Source organism: Ictidomys tridecemlineatus, chromosome X, assembly GCF_052094955.1.
Source record: "Ictidomys tridecemlineatus isolate mIctTri1 chromosome X, mIctTri1.hap1, whole genome shotgun sequence".
In the NCBI taxonomy this organism is placed as follows: Eukaryota; Metazoa; Chordata; class Mammalia; order Rodentia; family Sciuridae; genus Ictidomys; species Ictidomys tridecemlineatus.
Genome location: NC_135493.1, coordinates 86,740,618 through 86,759,755, shown reverse-complemented (window position 1 = coordinate 86,759,755; position 19,138 = coordinate 86,740,618). Strand labels below are relative to the sequence as shown.

Sequence of the window (19,138 nt, the reverse complement as noted above, 5' to 3'; positions counted from 1 at the left end):
TCTTAGCTGCCAGATTCCAAAGGTGTGCCCACCAAAGGGGTCCGGAAAAATTAAACTATTGACTCCCAGACCACAGCTCCACAGCACTGGGGCTTAGATGAATGTCAGAGAGAGTGCTCAGTCGTTAGGGAAATAGAGCACTCGGTGGGGCTGAAAGTGTAACCAAATCCTTGGGGAACTGCCTCAGGTGAGCAGGACCTGGCTGGCTGACAGGAGGAAGGGGAGGAGGGGCCGTAGAAGTGAAATGGCTCTGGACCAACAGGATTGAGAGACTCCCAGGAACTGCCTTACAGGGATTGCTGTTGACACATTGAGGGCAAAACTCAGCCCGGAGGGCACAGCTTTGCCTACGGGAAGAGAAGAAAATGGATCTCTAAGACCTAATTTAATTTCTTATTTCATTTTATTTTTTTCTCTCCCTTTTCCCTCTCTCTCTCCCCTTCCAAGTTTTATTGCTCTTTCCATTCTCCTCTATGCTAACTATCTCCCTCTCCTTCTTTCTTTTCAAGAGCACGTTCCTTCCCCTTCCCCCCAACTTTCATCCCAAGCATTACGTCCTCCATTTCGTGTAACTGTCTAAATGCAAATAGGTGAATGTTTCGAGGCTGTCTATAGTGCTCCTAAATACCTAGCTCCTACCAACACCCTGATCCAATCGACGGTTAGTATCCCCCCTTCAGTAGAGCAATCTTCTAAAGTAGCCAAGACATACTAACCCTTATGCCTGCATAGCACCTAACCTAAAGTCCTAAGAACAAAAACCAAACGACTATATGCATACAAAATCCAGAAGCCCTTTATAAATTGAATGAATCAGCTATAAAGTACAATAAAGCCCAACATCTATAGGCATAATCTCCCACCACAAAGGAAAGACAACAGAGAAAAACAAAGCCAAAACAAATGTATAGGAGAAAGCAGTTACAAAGCAGTCAAAAAGAGCTGGAAAGTAACGTGAACAACATGAAAAAAACAAGGGAAAAAAGGATTACAGATAATGCAGGACAACTTAAATCTACAGGAGGACCTAGAAGCATCAGAAACATGGACAGGGAAAGAAATCAAGGCATACCTAACTCAGATGGAATGGAATTTTAGAGAAGACATGAGACAGCAAGTCCAAGAATTGAAAGTATATTTTGAAAACGAACTAAACAAACAAATTCAAACTGCAAAGAACGAGCTTTACCAGGAGATAGAGATCTTAAAAAAAACCAAACAGTAATTTTAGAAATGCAAGAAACCATAAACCAGATTAAAAACGCTAACAAGAATATTACAAATAGGCTAGATCAAGTAGAAGTCAGAACATCAGATAATGAAGACAAAGTTTATCAACTTGAAAAGAGTATAATCAACACTGAAAAGATGCTTAAATCTCACGAGCAATCTATCCAAGAGTTATGGGATCTAATCAAAAAACCAAATTTGAGAGTCATTGGGATAGAAGAAGGCACAGAGGTTCAAACCAAAGGATTGCACAACCTATTAAATGAAATAATCCTAGAAAACTTCCCAGAGATGAAAGATGGAATGGATTGCCAAATCCTGGAAGCCTACATGACCCCAAACATGCAAAACTGTAATAGACCAACTCCAAGTCATATAATTATGAAGATAGCCAACATACAGAACAAGGAGAGAATATTAAAAGCTACGAGGGAAAGGAGGCAGATTACATTCAGGGGTAAACCAATTAGGTTAACGGCTGATTTTTCATCACAGACTTTGAAAGCGAGAAGATCCTGGAACAATGTATTTCAAACGCTGAAAAATAATGGTCTCCAACCAAGAATACTGTATCCAGCAAAATTAAGCTTCAGATTTGACAATGAAATTAAAATCTTTCACGATAAACAAAAGCTAAAAGAATTCGCAGCCAGAAAACCAGCACTGCAAAGCATTTTGGGCAAAATTCTACAAGAAGAGGAATGGAAAAATAGTGCCCAAAACCAACAGCAGGAGGTATCTCAGTAAAGGGGGAGGAAAAAAACCAAAAAGTAAAAACTAGCCAAACTAAAATAAATAAATAAATAAACATGACTGGAAGTACAAATCATATTTCAACTGTAACCTTAAATGTTAATGGACTAAACTCACCAATCAAGAGACACAGGCTAGTAACCTGGATCAAAAAAACAAACCCAATAATATGCTACCTTCAGGAGACTCATATGATAGGAAAAGACATACACAGGCTGAAGGTGAAAGGTTGGGAAAAATCATACCACTCACATGGCCCTCGGAAGAAAGCAGGAGTGGCCATACACATATCGAATAAAATCAACTTCAAACCCAAGTTAATCAAAAGGGATAAAGAAGGACACTATATCCTGTTAAAAGGAACTATCCACCAACAAGACATAACAATTATCAATTTATATGCACCAAATAATGGTGCAGCAACGTTCATAAAACAAACTCTCCTCAAGTTCAAGAGTCAAATAAACCACAACACAATAATTATGGGTGACTTCAACACACCACTCTCACCATTAGACAGATCCTCCAGACAAAAGCTGAATAAAGAAACTATAGAACTCAATGGCACAATCAATAACCTAGACTTAACCAACATATATAGAATATATCAACCATCATCAAGTGGATACACGTTCTTCTCAGCAGCACATGGATCTTACTCAAAGATAGATCATATATTATGCCATAGGGCAACTCTTAGTAAATATAAAGGTGTGGAGATAATACCATGCACCATATCTGATCATAATGGAATGAAACTGGAAATCAATGATAAAAGAAGGAAGGAAAAATCCAGCATCACATGGAAAATAAACAATATATTACTGAATGATCAATGGGTTACAGAAGACATAAAGGAGGAAACCAAAAAATTCTTAAAGATAAATGACAATTCAGACACAACATACCGGAATCTATGGGATACAATGAAAGCAGTTCTAAGAGGGAAATTCATTTCCTGGAGTTCATTCCTCAAAAAAGAAAAAACCAACAAATAAACGAACTCACACTACATCTCAAAACCCTAGAAAAGGAAGAGCAAAACAACAGCAAATATAGCAGAAGACAAGAAATAATTAAAATCAGAGCAGAAATCAATGAAATTGAAACAAAAAAAACCATTGAAAAAATTGATAAAACTAAAAGTTGGTTCTTTGAAAGAATAAATAAGATCGACAGACCCTTAGCCATGCTAATGAAGAGAAGAAGAGAGAAAACTCAAATTACTAACATATGGGATGAAAAAGGCAATATCACAACAGACACTACAGAAGTACAGAAGATAATTAGAAAGTATTTTGAAACCCTATATTCCAATAAAATAGAAGACAGTGAAGACATCGATAAATTTCTTTAGTCATATGAGCTGCCCAGATTGAGTCAGGAAGACACACACAATTTAAACAGACCAATAACAAAGGAAGAAATAGAAGAAGCCATTAAAAGACTACCAACCAAGAAAAGCCCTAGACCGGATGGGTATACAGCGGAGTTTTACAAAACCTTCAAAGAAGAATTAATACCAATACTTTTCAAGCTATTTCAAGAAATAGAAAAAGAAGGAACTCTTCCAAATTCATTCTATGAGGCCAACATCACCCTTATCCCAAAACCAGACAAAGACACTTCAAAGAAAGAAAACTACAGACCAATATCTCTAATGAACATAGATGCAAAAATCCTCAATAAAATCCTGGTGAATCGAATACAAAAGCATATCAAAAAAATTGTGCACCATGATCAAGTAGGATTCATCCCTGGGATGCAAGGTTGGTTAAATATATGGAAATCAATAAATATTATTCACCACATCAATAGACTTAAAGATAAGAACGATATGATCGTCTCGATAGATGCAGAAAAAGCATTTGACAAAGTACAGCATCCTTTTATGTTCAAAACACTAGAAAAACTGGGGATAACAGGAACTTACCTCAACATTGTAAAAGCTATATATACTAAGCCTCAGGCTAGCATCATTCTAAATGGAGAAAAACTGAAGGCATTCCCTCTAAAATCTGGAACAAGACAGGGATGCCCTCTCTCACCACTTCTATTTAATTAGTCCTTGAAATACTAGCCAGAGCAATTAGACAGACAAAAGAAATTAAAGGCATAAAAATAGGAAAAGAAGAACTTAAAATATCACAATTTGCGGACAATATGATCCTATACCTAGAAGACCCAAAAGGGTCTACAAAGAAACTACTAGAACTAATAAATGAATTCAGCAAAGTGGCAGGATATAAAATCAACACGCATAAATCAAAGCCATTCCTGTATATCAGCAACAAAACTTCTGAAATGGAAATGAGAAAAACCACCCCATTCATAATATCCTCAAAAAAAAAAATAAAATACTTGGGAATCAACCTAACAAAAGAGGTGAAAGATTTATACAATGAAAACTACAGAACCCTAAAGAGAGAGATAGAAGAAGATCTTAGAAGATGGAAAAATGTACCCTGTTCATGGATAGGCAGAACCAACATCATCAAAATGGCAATATTACCCAAAGTTCTCTACAGGTTCAATGCAATGCCAATCAAAATCCCAATGGCATTTCTTGTAGAAATAGATAAAGCTATCATGACATTCATATTGCAAAACAAAAGACCCAGAATAGCAAAAGCAATTCTAAGCAGGAAGTGTGAATCAGGTGGTATAGCGATACCAGATTTCAAACTATATTACAGAGCAATAGTAACAAAAACAGCATGGTACTGGTACCAAAACAGGCAGGTGGACCAATGGTATATAATAGAGGACACAGAGACCAGTCCACAAAATTACAACTTTCTTATATTTGATAAAGGCGCTAAAAGCATGCAATGGAGAAAGGATAGCATCTTCAATAAATGGTGCTGGGAAAACTGGAAATCCATATGCAACAAAATGAAGCTGAACCCCTTTCTCTCGCCGTGCAAAAAAGTTAATTCAAAATGGATCAAGGAGCTAGATATCAAATCAGAAACTCTGCACCTGATAGAAGAAAAAGTTGGCTCCGATCTACATATTGTGGGGTTGGGCTCCAAATTCCTTAATAGGACGCCGATAGCCCAAGAGTTATATACAAGAATAAACAAATGGGACTTACTTAAACTAAAAAGTTTTTTTCTCAGCAAGAGAAACAATAAGAGAGGTAAAAAGGGAACCTACATCCTGGGAACAAATTTTTACTCCTCACACTTCAGATGGAGCCCTTATATCCAGAATATACAAAGAACTCAAAAAATTAAACAATAAGATAACAAACAACCCTATCAACAAATGGGCCAAGGACCTGAATAGACACTTCTCAGAGGAGGACATACAATCAATCAATAAGTATATGAAAAAATGCTCACCATCTCTAGCAGTCAGAGAAATGCAAATCAAAACCACCCTAAGATACCATCTCACTCCAGTAAGATTGGCAGCCATTATGAAGTCAAGTAACAATAAGTGCTGGCGAGGATGTGGGGAAAAGCATACACTTGTACATTGCTGGTGGGACTGCAAATTGGTGTGGCCAATATGGAAAGCAGTATGGAGATTCCTAGGAAAGCTGGGAATGGAACAACCATTTGACCCAGCTATCGCCCTTCTCGGTCTATTCCCTGAGGACCTTAAAAGAGCATACTATAGGGATACTGCTACTGCTACATCAATGATCATAGCAGCACAATTCACAATAGCTAGACTTTGGAATCAACCTAGATGCCCTTCAATAGATGAATGGATTAAAAAACTGTGGCATTTATACACAATGGAGTATTACGCAGCACTAAAAAATGACAAAATTATGGATTTTGCAGGGAAATGGATGGCATTAGAGCAGATAATGCTAAGTGAAGCTAGCCGATCCTTAAAAAACAAATGCCAAATGTCTTCTTTGATATAAAGAGAGCAACTAAGGTCAGACCACGGAAGAAGAGCATGAGGAAAAGACTAACATTAAACAGAGACGAGTGGGGTGGGAGAAAGAGAGAGAGAAGGGAAACTGTATGGAAATGGAAGGAGACCCTCATTGTTACACAAAATTACATATAAGAGTTTGTGAGGGGAAAGGGGAAAAAAAAGGGAGAGAATTAAACAACAGCAGATGGGGTACAGAGGGAAGATGAGAGGGAAGGGGAGGGGGGATAGTAGGGGATAGGAAAGGTAGCAGAATACAACAGTCATACAGTCATTAATATGGTATTATGTAAAAATGTGGATGTATAACCGATGCAATTCTGCAACTTGTATTTGGGGTAAAAAATGGGAGTTCATAACCCACTTGAATCAAATGTATGGAAGATGATATGTCATGAGCTTTGTAATGTTTTGAACAACCAATAAAAAAAAAGAATTCCAGAAATGTGATTTAAAAACACTGTATTGTAAAAATTAATTGAGCAATTTAAATAAAATTGCCTCAAAAGTTTTACCAGACAAGATAGGTTCCAGGTCCTTCCTAATGAGAACTTTTAGAGGCAATATAAATAGTCTAGCTATGATAGGAACATCCATTCTGATTGGAAACAGACTGCCTGAATTCAAATCCTGGCTCCTCCACTTATGACCTGGGTTACATTGGGCAAGTTTAACTCTCTGTATTTCAGTTTTTCCACCTATAAAATGTGGATCATAATAATGTCCCCTGCATAGGCTTGTTGTGACTATCTGACAAATTAATATGCTTTAAACACTTACAGAAATGATATAAATAATTTCATGCCAATAAGTTAGATAATTTAGATGAAATGGACAAATTCCTAGGAAGATGCAAACTACCAAATCCTATTAAGGAAGAAATTGAAAAATCTGAATAGACCTGTAATAAGTAAAAACACTGAATTAATAATCAAAAACCTATCCTCAAAGAAAACTCCAGGCATAGATGGCTTCAATGGTGAATTCTATAAAATATTTAAAGAATTAATACCAGTTCTTCATGAAGATACCCTAAACCACAAAGACATCACAAGAAAACTAAAGATCAATACCTCTTATGACTAGAGGTGTAGAAATCCACAACAAAATACTAACAAGTCAAACCCAGCAATGTATAAAGGGTTAAGAAACCTTAAACCAGTAGGACTTAACCCAGGAATACAAGCTTAGTTTAACATCCAAAATTCAATTCATGTACTATAATACACCAATGGAATAAAAAAAAATTGATCATTATCATTACATTAAGAAAAATCATGACAAAATCCCAGCCTTTCATAATAAAAAGCACCCAACAAACTAGGAATAGGAAGGAAATTCCATAAACTAATAAAGGCATATACAAAAAAAATACAAAAGATAACATCATGGTTAATGGTGATACAATATCCCCCCCAATGATGAGGAAAAAGATAAGGAGGCCCAACTCTGACACTCTTTTATTCAGCACTGTACCAAAGGTTCTAACTAGGGCAATAAGGCAAGAAAGCTGGGAGCAGTGGCACACACCTGTAATCTCAGTGACTTTGGTGGTCAGACAGGAGGATCACAAGTTCAAGGCCAGCCTTAACATTTTAATGAGACTCTAAGCAACTTAAAGAGACCCTATCACAAAATATAAATAAATAAATAAAGAGTTAGGGATGTTCTTCATTGGTAAAGTACCCCTGGTTTAAATTCCCAGTACCATTTTTTTTATACCCAGGATTGAACCCAGAGGCACTTAACCATTGAACCACATTCCCAGCCCTTTTTATTTTTTATTTAGATACAGGATCTCACTAAGTTGCTTAGGGCCTCACCAAGTTGCTGAGGCTGGCTTTGAACTTGCAATCTTCCTGCCTCAGTCTTCTGAACCATTGGGATTATAGGTGTGCACCACCATAGCTGGCTCCAAAATTTTTTTTATTTTATTTTTTTATTTTTTTTTAATTGGTTGTTCACAACATTACAAAGCTCTTGACATATCATATTTCATACATTAGATTGAAGTGGGTTATGAACTCCCAATTTTACCCCAAATGCAGATTGCACAATCACGTCGGTTACACATCCACAATTTTACATAATGCCCAATTAGTAATTGTTGTATTCTGCTACCTTTCCTATCCCCTACTATCCGCCCTCCCCTTCCCTCACATCTTCTCTCTCTACCCCATCTACTGTAATTCATTTCTCTCCTTGTTTATTTTCCCATTCCCCTCACAACCTCTTATATGTAATTTTATATAGCAATGAGGGTCTCCCTTCATTTCCATGCAATTTCCCTTTTCTCTCCCTTTCCCTCCCATCTCATGTCTCTGTTTAATGTTAATCTTTTATATACTGTTAAAAGGAACCATTCACCAACAAGACAAATTTTTTTTTTAATAAATGAGGCAACAAAATTCTACACAAAGACATCCTTATTGGAAATGAATAAGTAAAATTGTGTCAGCAAATGACAATGATTTTATATGGAGAAAAGCCTAAGGAACACACACACAAACAAAAAAAAACACTATTAGAATAAATAATTTAATCAATAATCTGTGCTTCACCATACTTGTAATGATCTGTCTGAAAATGAAATTAAAGGAAAAATCCAATTATGGTAATATCAATAATAATAAAATGCTAGAAACAAATTTAATAAAACACATGTAAAACTTACACTCTGAAAACTATTTAAAATGTTGGAATAAAGATCTAGACAAATAGAAAGACATTATATGTTCATGGATTAGAAGACTTGGAATTGTTAAGATGGCAGTATTTGCCAAGTTGATTTACAGATATAAGGCAATTTCTACAAGAATCCTAGCTGACTTATTTGTAGAATTTGACAGGCTGAACCTAAAATTTATGTGGAATTGCTAGGCACTCAGAATGGTGAAAACAATCTTTAAAAAGAAAAAAGGTTTGGAGGATGTGTTAGTCAGTTTTTCGTCATTGTGACCAAAATACCTGACAAGAACAACTTGGAGAAGGAAAAGTTTTATTTTGGATTCACAGCTTCAGAAGTTCAGTCGATGTTAGCTGACTCTATCACTCTGGGTATGAGGTGAGGCAGAACATCATGAAAGAAGGGCATTGTAGATGAAAGCTGCTCAGCTTATGGCAGCCTGGGAGGAGAGAGAGAGAGGAAGGGGATAAAGACATATATAGTCCAAATCTGCACCCCTAGCCTAGTTCCTCCAGCCACACCCCACCTGCCTATAGTTACCATTCAATAGCCCATTCAGCTATCAATGGATTAATCTAGTGATAAGATCAGAGCCCTAATCATATCCTAATAGCTCCATCTCTGAAACTTGTTGCACTGAGAATTATGCTTTCAACACACAAGCTTCTGGGGGTACATTTCAGATCCAAGCCATAGCACAGGATTCACAATTCCCAATTTCAAAATGTACTACAAAGGTACAATTATCCAGACAGTGTGGTACTGGCATAATGATAGGTAATGACAGACATATAGGTCAATGGAATAAAACTGAGAGTCCAGATATAAACCCTTATATTTATATTGAATTGTTTTGACAAGTATGCCAATACAAGAGGAAAAAGATTAGTCTTCTCAAGACTGGGTAAAGTAAATATCTCCATGCAAAATAATGAAGTTAGACCTCTAACCAACAACAAAGGTTAACTAAAAATAAATCAAATATCCAATTAAGAGCCAGCATCAGGTCAAATATGCATGTAAACCCAACCTCAGAATTACATTTCAGCAGGAAACCAAGTAGGTATAAATGCTAATTTTCTGGTTTGATTTCTTTCTGCTGGGCAATTAGCAAAGAGTTCTATGCACACAGCAGGTTAATTTTCTGGAGTTCCTAACCTTTTCTTTTTTGTTTTTTGTAGAGTACTAGGGATTGAACTCAGAGGTGTACTTTATCATTGAGCCATATCCCCAAGCCCTTTTTATATTTTATTTTGAGGCAGGGTCTTGCTAAGTTGCTTAGGGCCTCACTAAGTGCTAAGACTGACCTTGAACTTGAGATTCTACTGTCTCAGCCTCTTAAGTCTCTAGATTACAGCTGTGCACCACCACACTCAGCTTTCAACCTTTATATCCTACTCACTGGAACCTATGCATAGCCCTGCATAGTCATTTACCTAATCTATTCAAATGCAGATTGGAATAAGAAATTCTAAAGAAGTAATTCCCACTAGAATAAAGAGAGAATACAGAAAGGTGTCACTCTCTACTTTCTAAGTCTTTTTCTAGTAAGAGTGGCCTGGGGATATGGCTCAGTTTTGGAGTGCTTGCTTAGCATTCATAAGGCCCTGGGTTTGATCCCCAGCACCACAAAGAAAAGTTTTCTCAGAAGCAAATTATTTTTCCCATCTTAGATGGGCAATGCTCATCTCTGCTTGTTGAGCATGTAAACAGTTATCAGCTGGAGGACACATGGATTTGGCCCATGGAGATAGAATTCCTCTTAAGTGCCAAGGGGCAAAGCTTCTGATGAGATAACTGATGAACTATCCGTCACATGCCGAGAGTCCCTTGAAATGTTAAGTTGCCTCCACACTCCCATGCACAGACCAGCTCAAACAGAGACTGAATTACCAAAATAGAGAAAAGATTAACATAAGATCTTTTGGAAAATTCTCAATAACAATAATGGATCTTTCAAAAGCACACACACCATGAAAGAGGAGAGTGAAGTGGCCTGTAACTCTTCAGTATTCAGGGTAAATGTGCTTGTCACCACTGTGGCTCACTAAACATGTTCTTAGGGAAGACAAAAGGATGTCACACACTTTTCTTTACCATCAAAAACAATACCATCTGAGTCCCCTCTTACCTTTTCATCTCCTTGTGTTTAGCAGATCCGTAAACACGCCTATTCTTGCTTATTTTCCTGAAAACATCTTTTACAATCTCCTTATTGGCTTCCTTCTTGGACTGTGCAGGTTGACTTTGAGAAGCCTATAAAAAAATGGGAGGAGCAGACCAGAAATTGAAGAGAACCACGACTTACCCAATAAGTGGTTCTTATAAGAAAGTCTGGACCTACATCTCCATCCTGAACAACTGTGTGTTCCCAGGAGTGATAATCCAAATATCTTACAACCGATAACAGTGGAAGCCATCAGGAAAAAAAAATCAGTATAAAGTACTAGTTTATATTAGCTAAGTAGAACCCTAAATGCTGCTATTCCATGGAATATGAGATATAATTTTGATCACCATGCCAGGCATAGTGACTGGCAAATAACTGAAAAGAAGTTTTGTTAATATCACATTCTACTTTGACCTGAAAAGATGTTCAAAGGAGAAAAATGGAATATGTCTGGCTTTTCTGTCTGGATATGCCAAGACCAACGAATTTGGGGGGATAAACCTCTAACATAATACTACCTGTGATAAAACTATCCTGTCTCATTTAGCGACATTTATTTAACATGAGATTCTCAGGAGTTTGATCAGACTCTAATCCTGACAAACTCTATTAAACAATATGAAAAATTATGGAATAACGAATAATGTTAGGAAAAATAAACTTTAAAATGACAGTTTTGAAATGAAACAAATGAACTTAATTTGAATAAATACTATAATCACATTAAAGGAAAAAGGAAGAGAAAACCAAAGACAAGAAAAAACCAATTCAACTATATACCCTCAAAGTATATATTCTCAGTCAGGATGGTTTGTGGAGAAATGTTGAGAGCCACAGCCGAAGGGGGCCCAGCAAACTTCCAGCTGCCAACAAACTTCCAGCTGCCAGCTGATGATTGACTCACAGCGGCCCCAGCAAACTTCTAGCTGCCAACTGATTGGCTCCTCTGCGGTGATGCTCATTGGGCTGTTTCCCCGCACTTTCAGACCAAGGAGATGCTCATTGGGGAACTTTTTTTGGAAAAATTGTATCACCGATGACACCATCAGCAAAAATACCCCAACACTACCACAAGTCGCTGCACCAACAGATAGTTCACAATGCATACAAGTGAGTTCACAATGCATACAAGTGATACATAGTCCAGGCAAGTTCTGCAAGCAGTTCAGTGATGGCTATTGCAGAAGCTGTAGATTGGTTTTATCTTTGTCTTCACCAGCACTGGGATAAAGATAGGAATTCTGGCAATAATGGCTAAAGAAAAAAGTTATGTAACATTCCAGAAGGCACTAAAAGAAAACAATTTTCTGAACAATTTACATTATCTTGAACAGAATTATTAAATATAATGAAAAGGAAAGGTGAAAGTAAACAAACAGGTCTGTTAACCTCCTTTTTTGTTCACATATTAAAACAATCCTCAACAGCTGTTTACCCAATTTAAATTAAACCATTTAAATCACGTGAATAAAAAAAATATTTGGATCCATTTTTTCATGAGCACTCATCATATAGGATATATGGACATACGTACATACAAACATACAAGATAAAACACAAGTGTGCACACATAATATAATACATACAACACATAACATAATAGTAAAGGTCTTATAACTTTTTACAGGTGAAATCTCCATTGCAATGTTTAAAAACTCTATAGTCAAAAAATAGAACTGATCAGCAAAACATTAACCTAGGTCTGTATGAGCTCAAAAAACAAAATAGAACTTCATAATGTGGGAAAGGGTAATAATAAAATAGATATTGAAAAAAGCATCCTGGTTCTGTTGCAGATGTAAGGATAGCCAAACTGGAGTTCTGGATATCAGCTGTTATGGATTTGAGCCAAATCATCTTCTTTTTGGTCTGTAGAAATCACTTTAGTTAATCTTTCTGGAATCCAAATCGGCTGCTATTCTCCCTGTGGAAAACATAAACAGACCCCAGACTCCAGACAATTACTGGGTCAGGACCTTTCCATTGTCGTGTTAGAATATCTTTCCAAAGTACCTTGGGCTTATGTACATTTTTTGGACACATATACCTTTCTGCAGCACTAAGCCCTGATGAATCCAAATTTAAAAAGTTTAGAGTAAAAAGGGTTATTTTAAGTTTATCTTTGGGGAATATATACCCCTTCCCAATTCCTTATTTTTGCTTTAATAAGTACATTTTAATAGTTTGATGAGCTCTTTCAACTATGCCTTGTCCCTGTGGATTGTGTGGGATTCCTGTTATATGAGTAATGCCAAATGATGAGCAAAATTGTTTAAAATAGGTAGAAGTATAACCAGGGGCATTATCTGTTTTTAACTGTTTTGGAACGCCCACAGTGGCAAAATATTGTAAGCAATGAGCTATAATATCTTTAGTTTTTTCTCCGGCATGAAGGGAGCCCATCAAAAATCCAGAAGAAGTATTAACTGTAACATGCAAATATTTTAATTTTCCAAATTCTGGCAAGTATGTGACGTCCATCTGCCAAATATGGTTAGGTATCAGTCCTCTAGGATTGACTCCAAGATTAACTTGTGGTAAAAAGGTCTCACAATTTTGACATTGTTTTATTATTTGTCTAGCTTGTTCCTTAGTTATTTTAAAATGCTTTTGTAAAGTATTAGCATTGACATGGAACTTTTTATGAAAAATTATAGCTTCTTCTAGTGTAGAGAAAATTTGTATGTCGTGTGTAGTTTTATCTGCTAAATCATTGCCCAAACTAAGGGCTCCAGGCAATCCTGTATGTGCCCTGATATGTCCTATAAAGAATGGATCTTTTCTGTCCCAGATTAGACTTTGTATAGTGGAAAGCAAAGAGAAAACAGTAGAGGAAGGGTAAATCCTACCAGCATCTTCAAGGGATACTATAGCATTAACTATATACTGACTATCAGAAAATAAATTAAATATAGAATCTTTAAACATCACAAAAGCTTGTAATACTGCATTAAGCTCTACCTTTTGAGCTGATTGTTTGGGTATTAAAAATGTAATAGTTTGATCAAGTGTAACTATTGCTGCTGTACCATTATTTGACCCATCAGTGAATATATTTGGAGCATTCATGATAGGTGTTTTTCTTGTCATTTTTGGAAAAATTACAGGATGCGATGACCAAAAAGACAATAAAGGATTGGATGGTAAATGGTTATCAAATGAAACATTAGATTTGCACATGATTATTGCCCAAGTATTTAACTAATTAGCTAACTCATCAATTTGATTCATAGTATATGGAGTAATGATTTTATTGGGAGAAATTCCAAACACTCCCTTTGACGCTTTTATTCCTTTGAGTATTAATTGTCCTACAGCCTCAGGATACCTAGTAAGAATAGTGTTAGGAGAATAAGATAAATGTATCCATAATAATGGACCTTCTTGCCAAAATACTCCTGTAGGAATATTTTATGTTGGTAGTACAATAAATAAGAAAGGCAAACTTATATCAATTCTATCCAAATGCATATTTTCCATATATGTTTCAATGATTTTTAATGCCTTTCTTGCTTCAGGCGTTAACATGCAGAGTGAATTTGGATCTGATGGACCTTTTAGGATATCAAATAAAGGTCCCAACTCTCCTGTTGGTATACCTAGATAAGGGCTTATCCAATTTATGTCTCCTAATAACTTTTGAAAGTCATTAAGTGAGAGTTGATCTACTTGTATTTGAATTTTTGGTGGACGGACCATGGTTGAGAATAATAGAACTTCTAAATAATTAATTGGAAAATTTAATTGTACTTTATCTATTGCTATCTCTAGATTATAATTTTTAAATAAGTTTGTAAGTGTGGCATAACATTCTAGCAATGTGTTTTTATCTTTGTGTGCTAATAATACATCATCCATATAGTGAAATATTTGTAGTTCAGGATTTTGATTTCTAAGTAGCCCATGGATTACTTTGTTAACATAAATTTGACACATAGTTGGGCTGTTAGCCATATCTTGAGGGAGTACTTTCCATTCCTATCTCTGATCGAGACCTTCATGATTCAGTGCAGGGATAGTAAATGCAAAACGTGGCCTATCCTCAGGATGAATTGGAATTGAAAAAAAAAAAATCTTTAATATCTATAACTAAAACATACCAGGTTTTTGGCAAAGCAGACAATTGAGGAATCCCCGATTGAGCAGGTCCCATAATAACCATCTCATTATTAATGGCTCTTAAATCTGGCAATAATCTCCATTTACCAGATTTCTTTTTGATGACAAAAATGGGAGTATTATGGGGAGATACAGAAGGTTGTATATGTCCTTCCGCTAATTGTTGTTTGACCAGGTCATGGGCTGCTTGTATCTTTTCTTTAGTCAGGGGCCACTGAGGAACCCATATTGGTCTTTCTGATTTCCAAGTAATTTTTATTGTCTCAGTGACCCTTTCTGAAAATCCAACCCATGTCTGTCTGTTCCTTGATCTATTTGTATTGGTGCTGCTATACCTTGTTCTTGTTTTTCTAATCTTTTTCCTTTCCTAAAACCTTGTCTAGCCATAAATAGTGGGTGCATTTTGATTGATGTTATTTGTTAATGTCAAACCTAATTGATCTAGGACATCTTGTCCCCATAAATTTACGGGAAGATGATCCAATACATATGATTGTATAGTTCCCTCACATCCTTCAGGATCCTTCCAATCTAATACCATTGCACTTCTATGGGGATTAGTCGCCACTCCTAGGCCTTGAAGCATTTGAGTGGCTTGTTGTAATGGCCAATATTTTGGCCATTCTTGATGAGAGATGATGCTAAGGTCTACACCTATATCCAGTAGCCCATTAAATTCATGTCCTTGAATATTTAGTTTTAGCATGGGGCGAGAATCTAAATTTAAAGAAAGCATAGGCCAATCTACACCTGTGGAACCTAATCCCTTGGAACCTCTTTCTACAGTAAAACTAGAAAATTTATCATGTAGGCTGGGTATTATTAGTAACTGTGCTATTCTATCTCCTGGTGAAATTACTGATATACCCTTTGGAGAACTGCCTATATTTTTTATTTCACCTTCATAATCAGGATCAATTACCCCAGGACTTATCATAAGTCCTTTTAGAGTAGAAGAACTGTGTCCTAATAATAAGCCTACTGTTCCTTTGGGAAGAGGTCCTTTTACCCCTGTGGGAATGATTTGAACTCCCATCTCTGGAGTTAGTACTGTTCTGGCGGAGGCGCAGATGTCCAATCCTACGCTTCCTCTGGTTTGTCTAGTGAGAGATTTAATGGACAATGTGTCCTGGGCACTAACATGATGGAGTTGCTGGGTTCCTCCAGTGCTCCATATATTTGTGGTCTTGGGCCCCGGAGCACTGGGCCCCCCTGTCCATTTTTTGGCAATGGAGCCCGATGCCTTTCTCCATGATATCGTGGATAGACACCTGGTCCTTCTTCGTTTTTTGATAATGGAGTACCCTCTATGGTGGTTTGAGAACGGCATTCATTAGCCCAATGTCTCCCTCTATGGCATCTTGGGCAAATACCTGGTATTCTACTCCTTTGATACCTAGTTTTGTTAAACCCTCCTCCTACGGGGCAATTCCTTTTAAAATGTCCTATTTGTTCACAATTGTAGCATGTTTTTGCCCTGGCATCTAAAACCTGTTGTACTGCAGCTGCCACGACTTGCCCTTGTTCATTAATGTCTCTACATAACTTAATATATGTGTTTAAATCTTCATGTTTCCATGGACTAATGACTTCTCTGCACCAACGATTTGCTTGCTCATAAGCCAGTTGTTTTATTAATGGTATTGCTTGTTCTGTATTCTCAAAAACTCTGGGAGCTGTTTGAATAAGCCTATCTACAAATTCAGCGTAAGGTTCATTAGCTCCTTGTATTACCTTAGATAATTGACCTTGTAAACCTCCATGTCCTTGTAAAGTCTTCCATGTCCTAACCGCATCTGCAGCAATTTGTGCGTATATGCCAGGATCATAAGCAATTTGTTGCTGCTGATCCTCATAAGGTCCCTTTCCTAACATCATATCTAGATTTCTCTGAGGATAACCAGCTGCTGCGTTTCGCCTAGCCGACTCCTTGCAAAATTCCTCATTGGCAACCTTTCATAACAGGTATTGACCTCCATTTAGCACAGCTTTACACATATTAGCCCAATCTGTTGGCATCATGTTCAAGTTGGTAATGGATTCGACCATACTTACAGTGAAGGGTGCTTGAAGACTATAGGTTGTTACAGCCTCTTTTAGCTGCTTCACTTTTTTGTAATTTAAGCATGGTAAATTCGCTGCCCTCCTGCCTGCTCAAATACAGGGCATGTTAATATTTGAGATCCTGTCTCAGGATCCCAACTATCAACTGCGCGGCTTGGGAGCCTCCCAGCATATGGAGGTAGCACTGTTGGTTGGACACTTACGCCCTCTGGTGATAGAAAGTTATTACTTACCCTCAGTCGTTCCCGTGTGGCCCACCAAATGCTGCAGTCTGGCTGGGCACAATTCAGGAGCCACTTGTCAAAAGAAATGAACTTTATTTTTAGAACACACACAACACACCACACAGCTCCTCAGGAAAAACCCTGAGAGCCCAACTGCCACCACCGGCTTCCCACAAGCCTCTCAACCTCTCCCACTCCTCCTGCTCTTGAGGCTGATTGGCTAGGTCGCATGGGTGGAGCCAAAAAAGTCCCCCAATGAGCAGCTCCGTGGTCTGAAAGGGCGGGAAAACAGCACAATGAGCATCACCGCAGAGGAGCCAATCAGTTGGCAGCTAGAAGTTTGCTGGGGCCACTGTGAGCCAATCATCAGCTGGCAGCTGGAAGTTTGCTGGGGCCCCTTTGGCTGTGGCTCTCAACAAGGGAATACAAAAATCTGTGTATTAGAATTAGAGTTATGAAAATTCATGAATTCTCAAAGTAGGTATGTGTCTATATATTGGTTGTATATCTGTGTATATATATAGCTATACATGTATTCAAATACACTTGTGTGAGGGTTTGTGTGTTATTTCAGTCAGTTTTTTCACCTCTGTGACCAAAAGACCTGACAAGAATAACAAAGAGAAGGAAAAGTTAATTTGGGGCCCATATTTTCAGAGGTCTCCTCAGTCCATAAAAGTTTGACTCAGTTACTCTAGGCCCAAGATGAGGCAAGAACATCATGGCAGAAACTTGTGGAGGAGAAGAGCAGATCCGGACATGACAATCAGGAAGCAGATAGAAAGCTCTGCTCACCAGGGACAAACTATAACCTCCAAAGGCATGCCCCCAGTGACCTACCTCCTCTATCTACACCTTTCTTGCCTATAGTTACAGCCCAATTAATCCATATCAGTAGATTAATGCACTGATTAAGTTAAAGCTCTCATAACTCAATCATTTTACCTATAAACTTCCTTGCATTGTCTCACAATGAGCTTTTAGGGGATACCATATATCCAAATCATAACATATGTACAGAAATTTCTTACCTCTGTCTTCTGGAAGAGCAGAAAAAGCAAATATCCCAGTAACACACGTAGTACTGAGACCTTGGTATCTAATACCACTTTCATTGAGAGAAACCAGAACTCTTTGGAGAAATGGTTTGCTATAGAGCTTGGGACAGAGTTGGAATAAGATGAGCCTGGAACATCTTGTTTATGTTAGAAAGAAAATGCTCAAAAAATATTGAAAGCATGTCACAAGGACAGAGTAATAAGATTGCAAGGACTCCTATTGGAAAAATTTAAAACAATTTGAGCACTAAAATAAAGTATAGTGAACTATGAACCACTGAAAACAACAGGAATTGATGAGCCCACACCAATAATTACAGAGGAGAAGGGAAGGCTCAAGCTTGTAGCAGAATGCCAGGGAAAGACTGGTAAATGAGGAGTGAGTGCTGGAGTAAGAAAAATCATAATAAAGATTAATTTAGGCAGAAATCATCAAGGATGGTGTCCCACCTAGGGGACATTTTGATGAAGAGCAGATTATTTGCAAGCTCTTAAGAATATGTCCTACAGACTACTTATTAGTTGCAAGAGGAAAAAAATAAACAATAATTATGCAGGGGAGAAATCAGGCAACAGCTTAACCAGGTGATCAAAATAACATTAGCAGCTGGTCGCAGTAGCACATGCCTAGAATTGTGGCTACCTGGAAGGATAAGGCAGGGGAATTACAAGTTTGAGGCCAACCTCAGCAATGTAGAAAGACCCTATCTCAAATAAAAAATAAAAGGGCTTGGGATGTAGCTCAATTGGTAGAGCACCCCTGGGTCCAATTCCCAGTACCACAAAAATAAATAAATAACATTACCAATGAAAGGCCAATAGGCAGCATGTGCTTAAGATGTGATTCTACCAGGACAGTACATCACCTGCACAACATTTTAGCCAACAATGTATAACATCAATCTAATCACAAGAAAAATAATCTGACAAATACAAA

At 37.3% G+C, this 19,138-nt stretch overlaps 1 protein-coding gene across 2 annotated transcripts in view; it reads right to left on the bottom strand.

Annotated features, from left to right (window-relative positions):
- The window catches only part of Ccnb3 (cyclin B3), a 74,502-nt gene that overhangs the window by 28,197 nt on the left and 27,167 nt on the right, over window positions 1-19,138 (bottom strand). For both annotated transcript variants that reach the window (XM_078034870.1, XM_040280770.2), the window contains exon 4: window positions 10,698-10,822. In XM_078034870.1, the coding sequence (XP_077890996.1) occupies window positions 10,698-10,822 (125 nt within the window). The remainder of the gene's footprint in view (window positions 1-10,697; window positions 10,823-19,138) is intronic.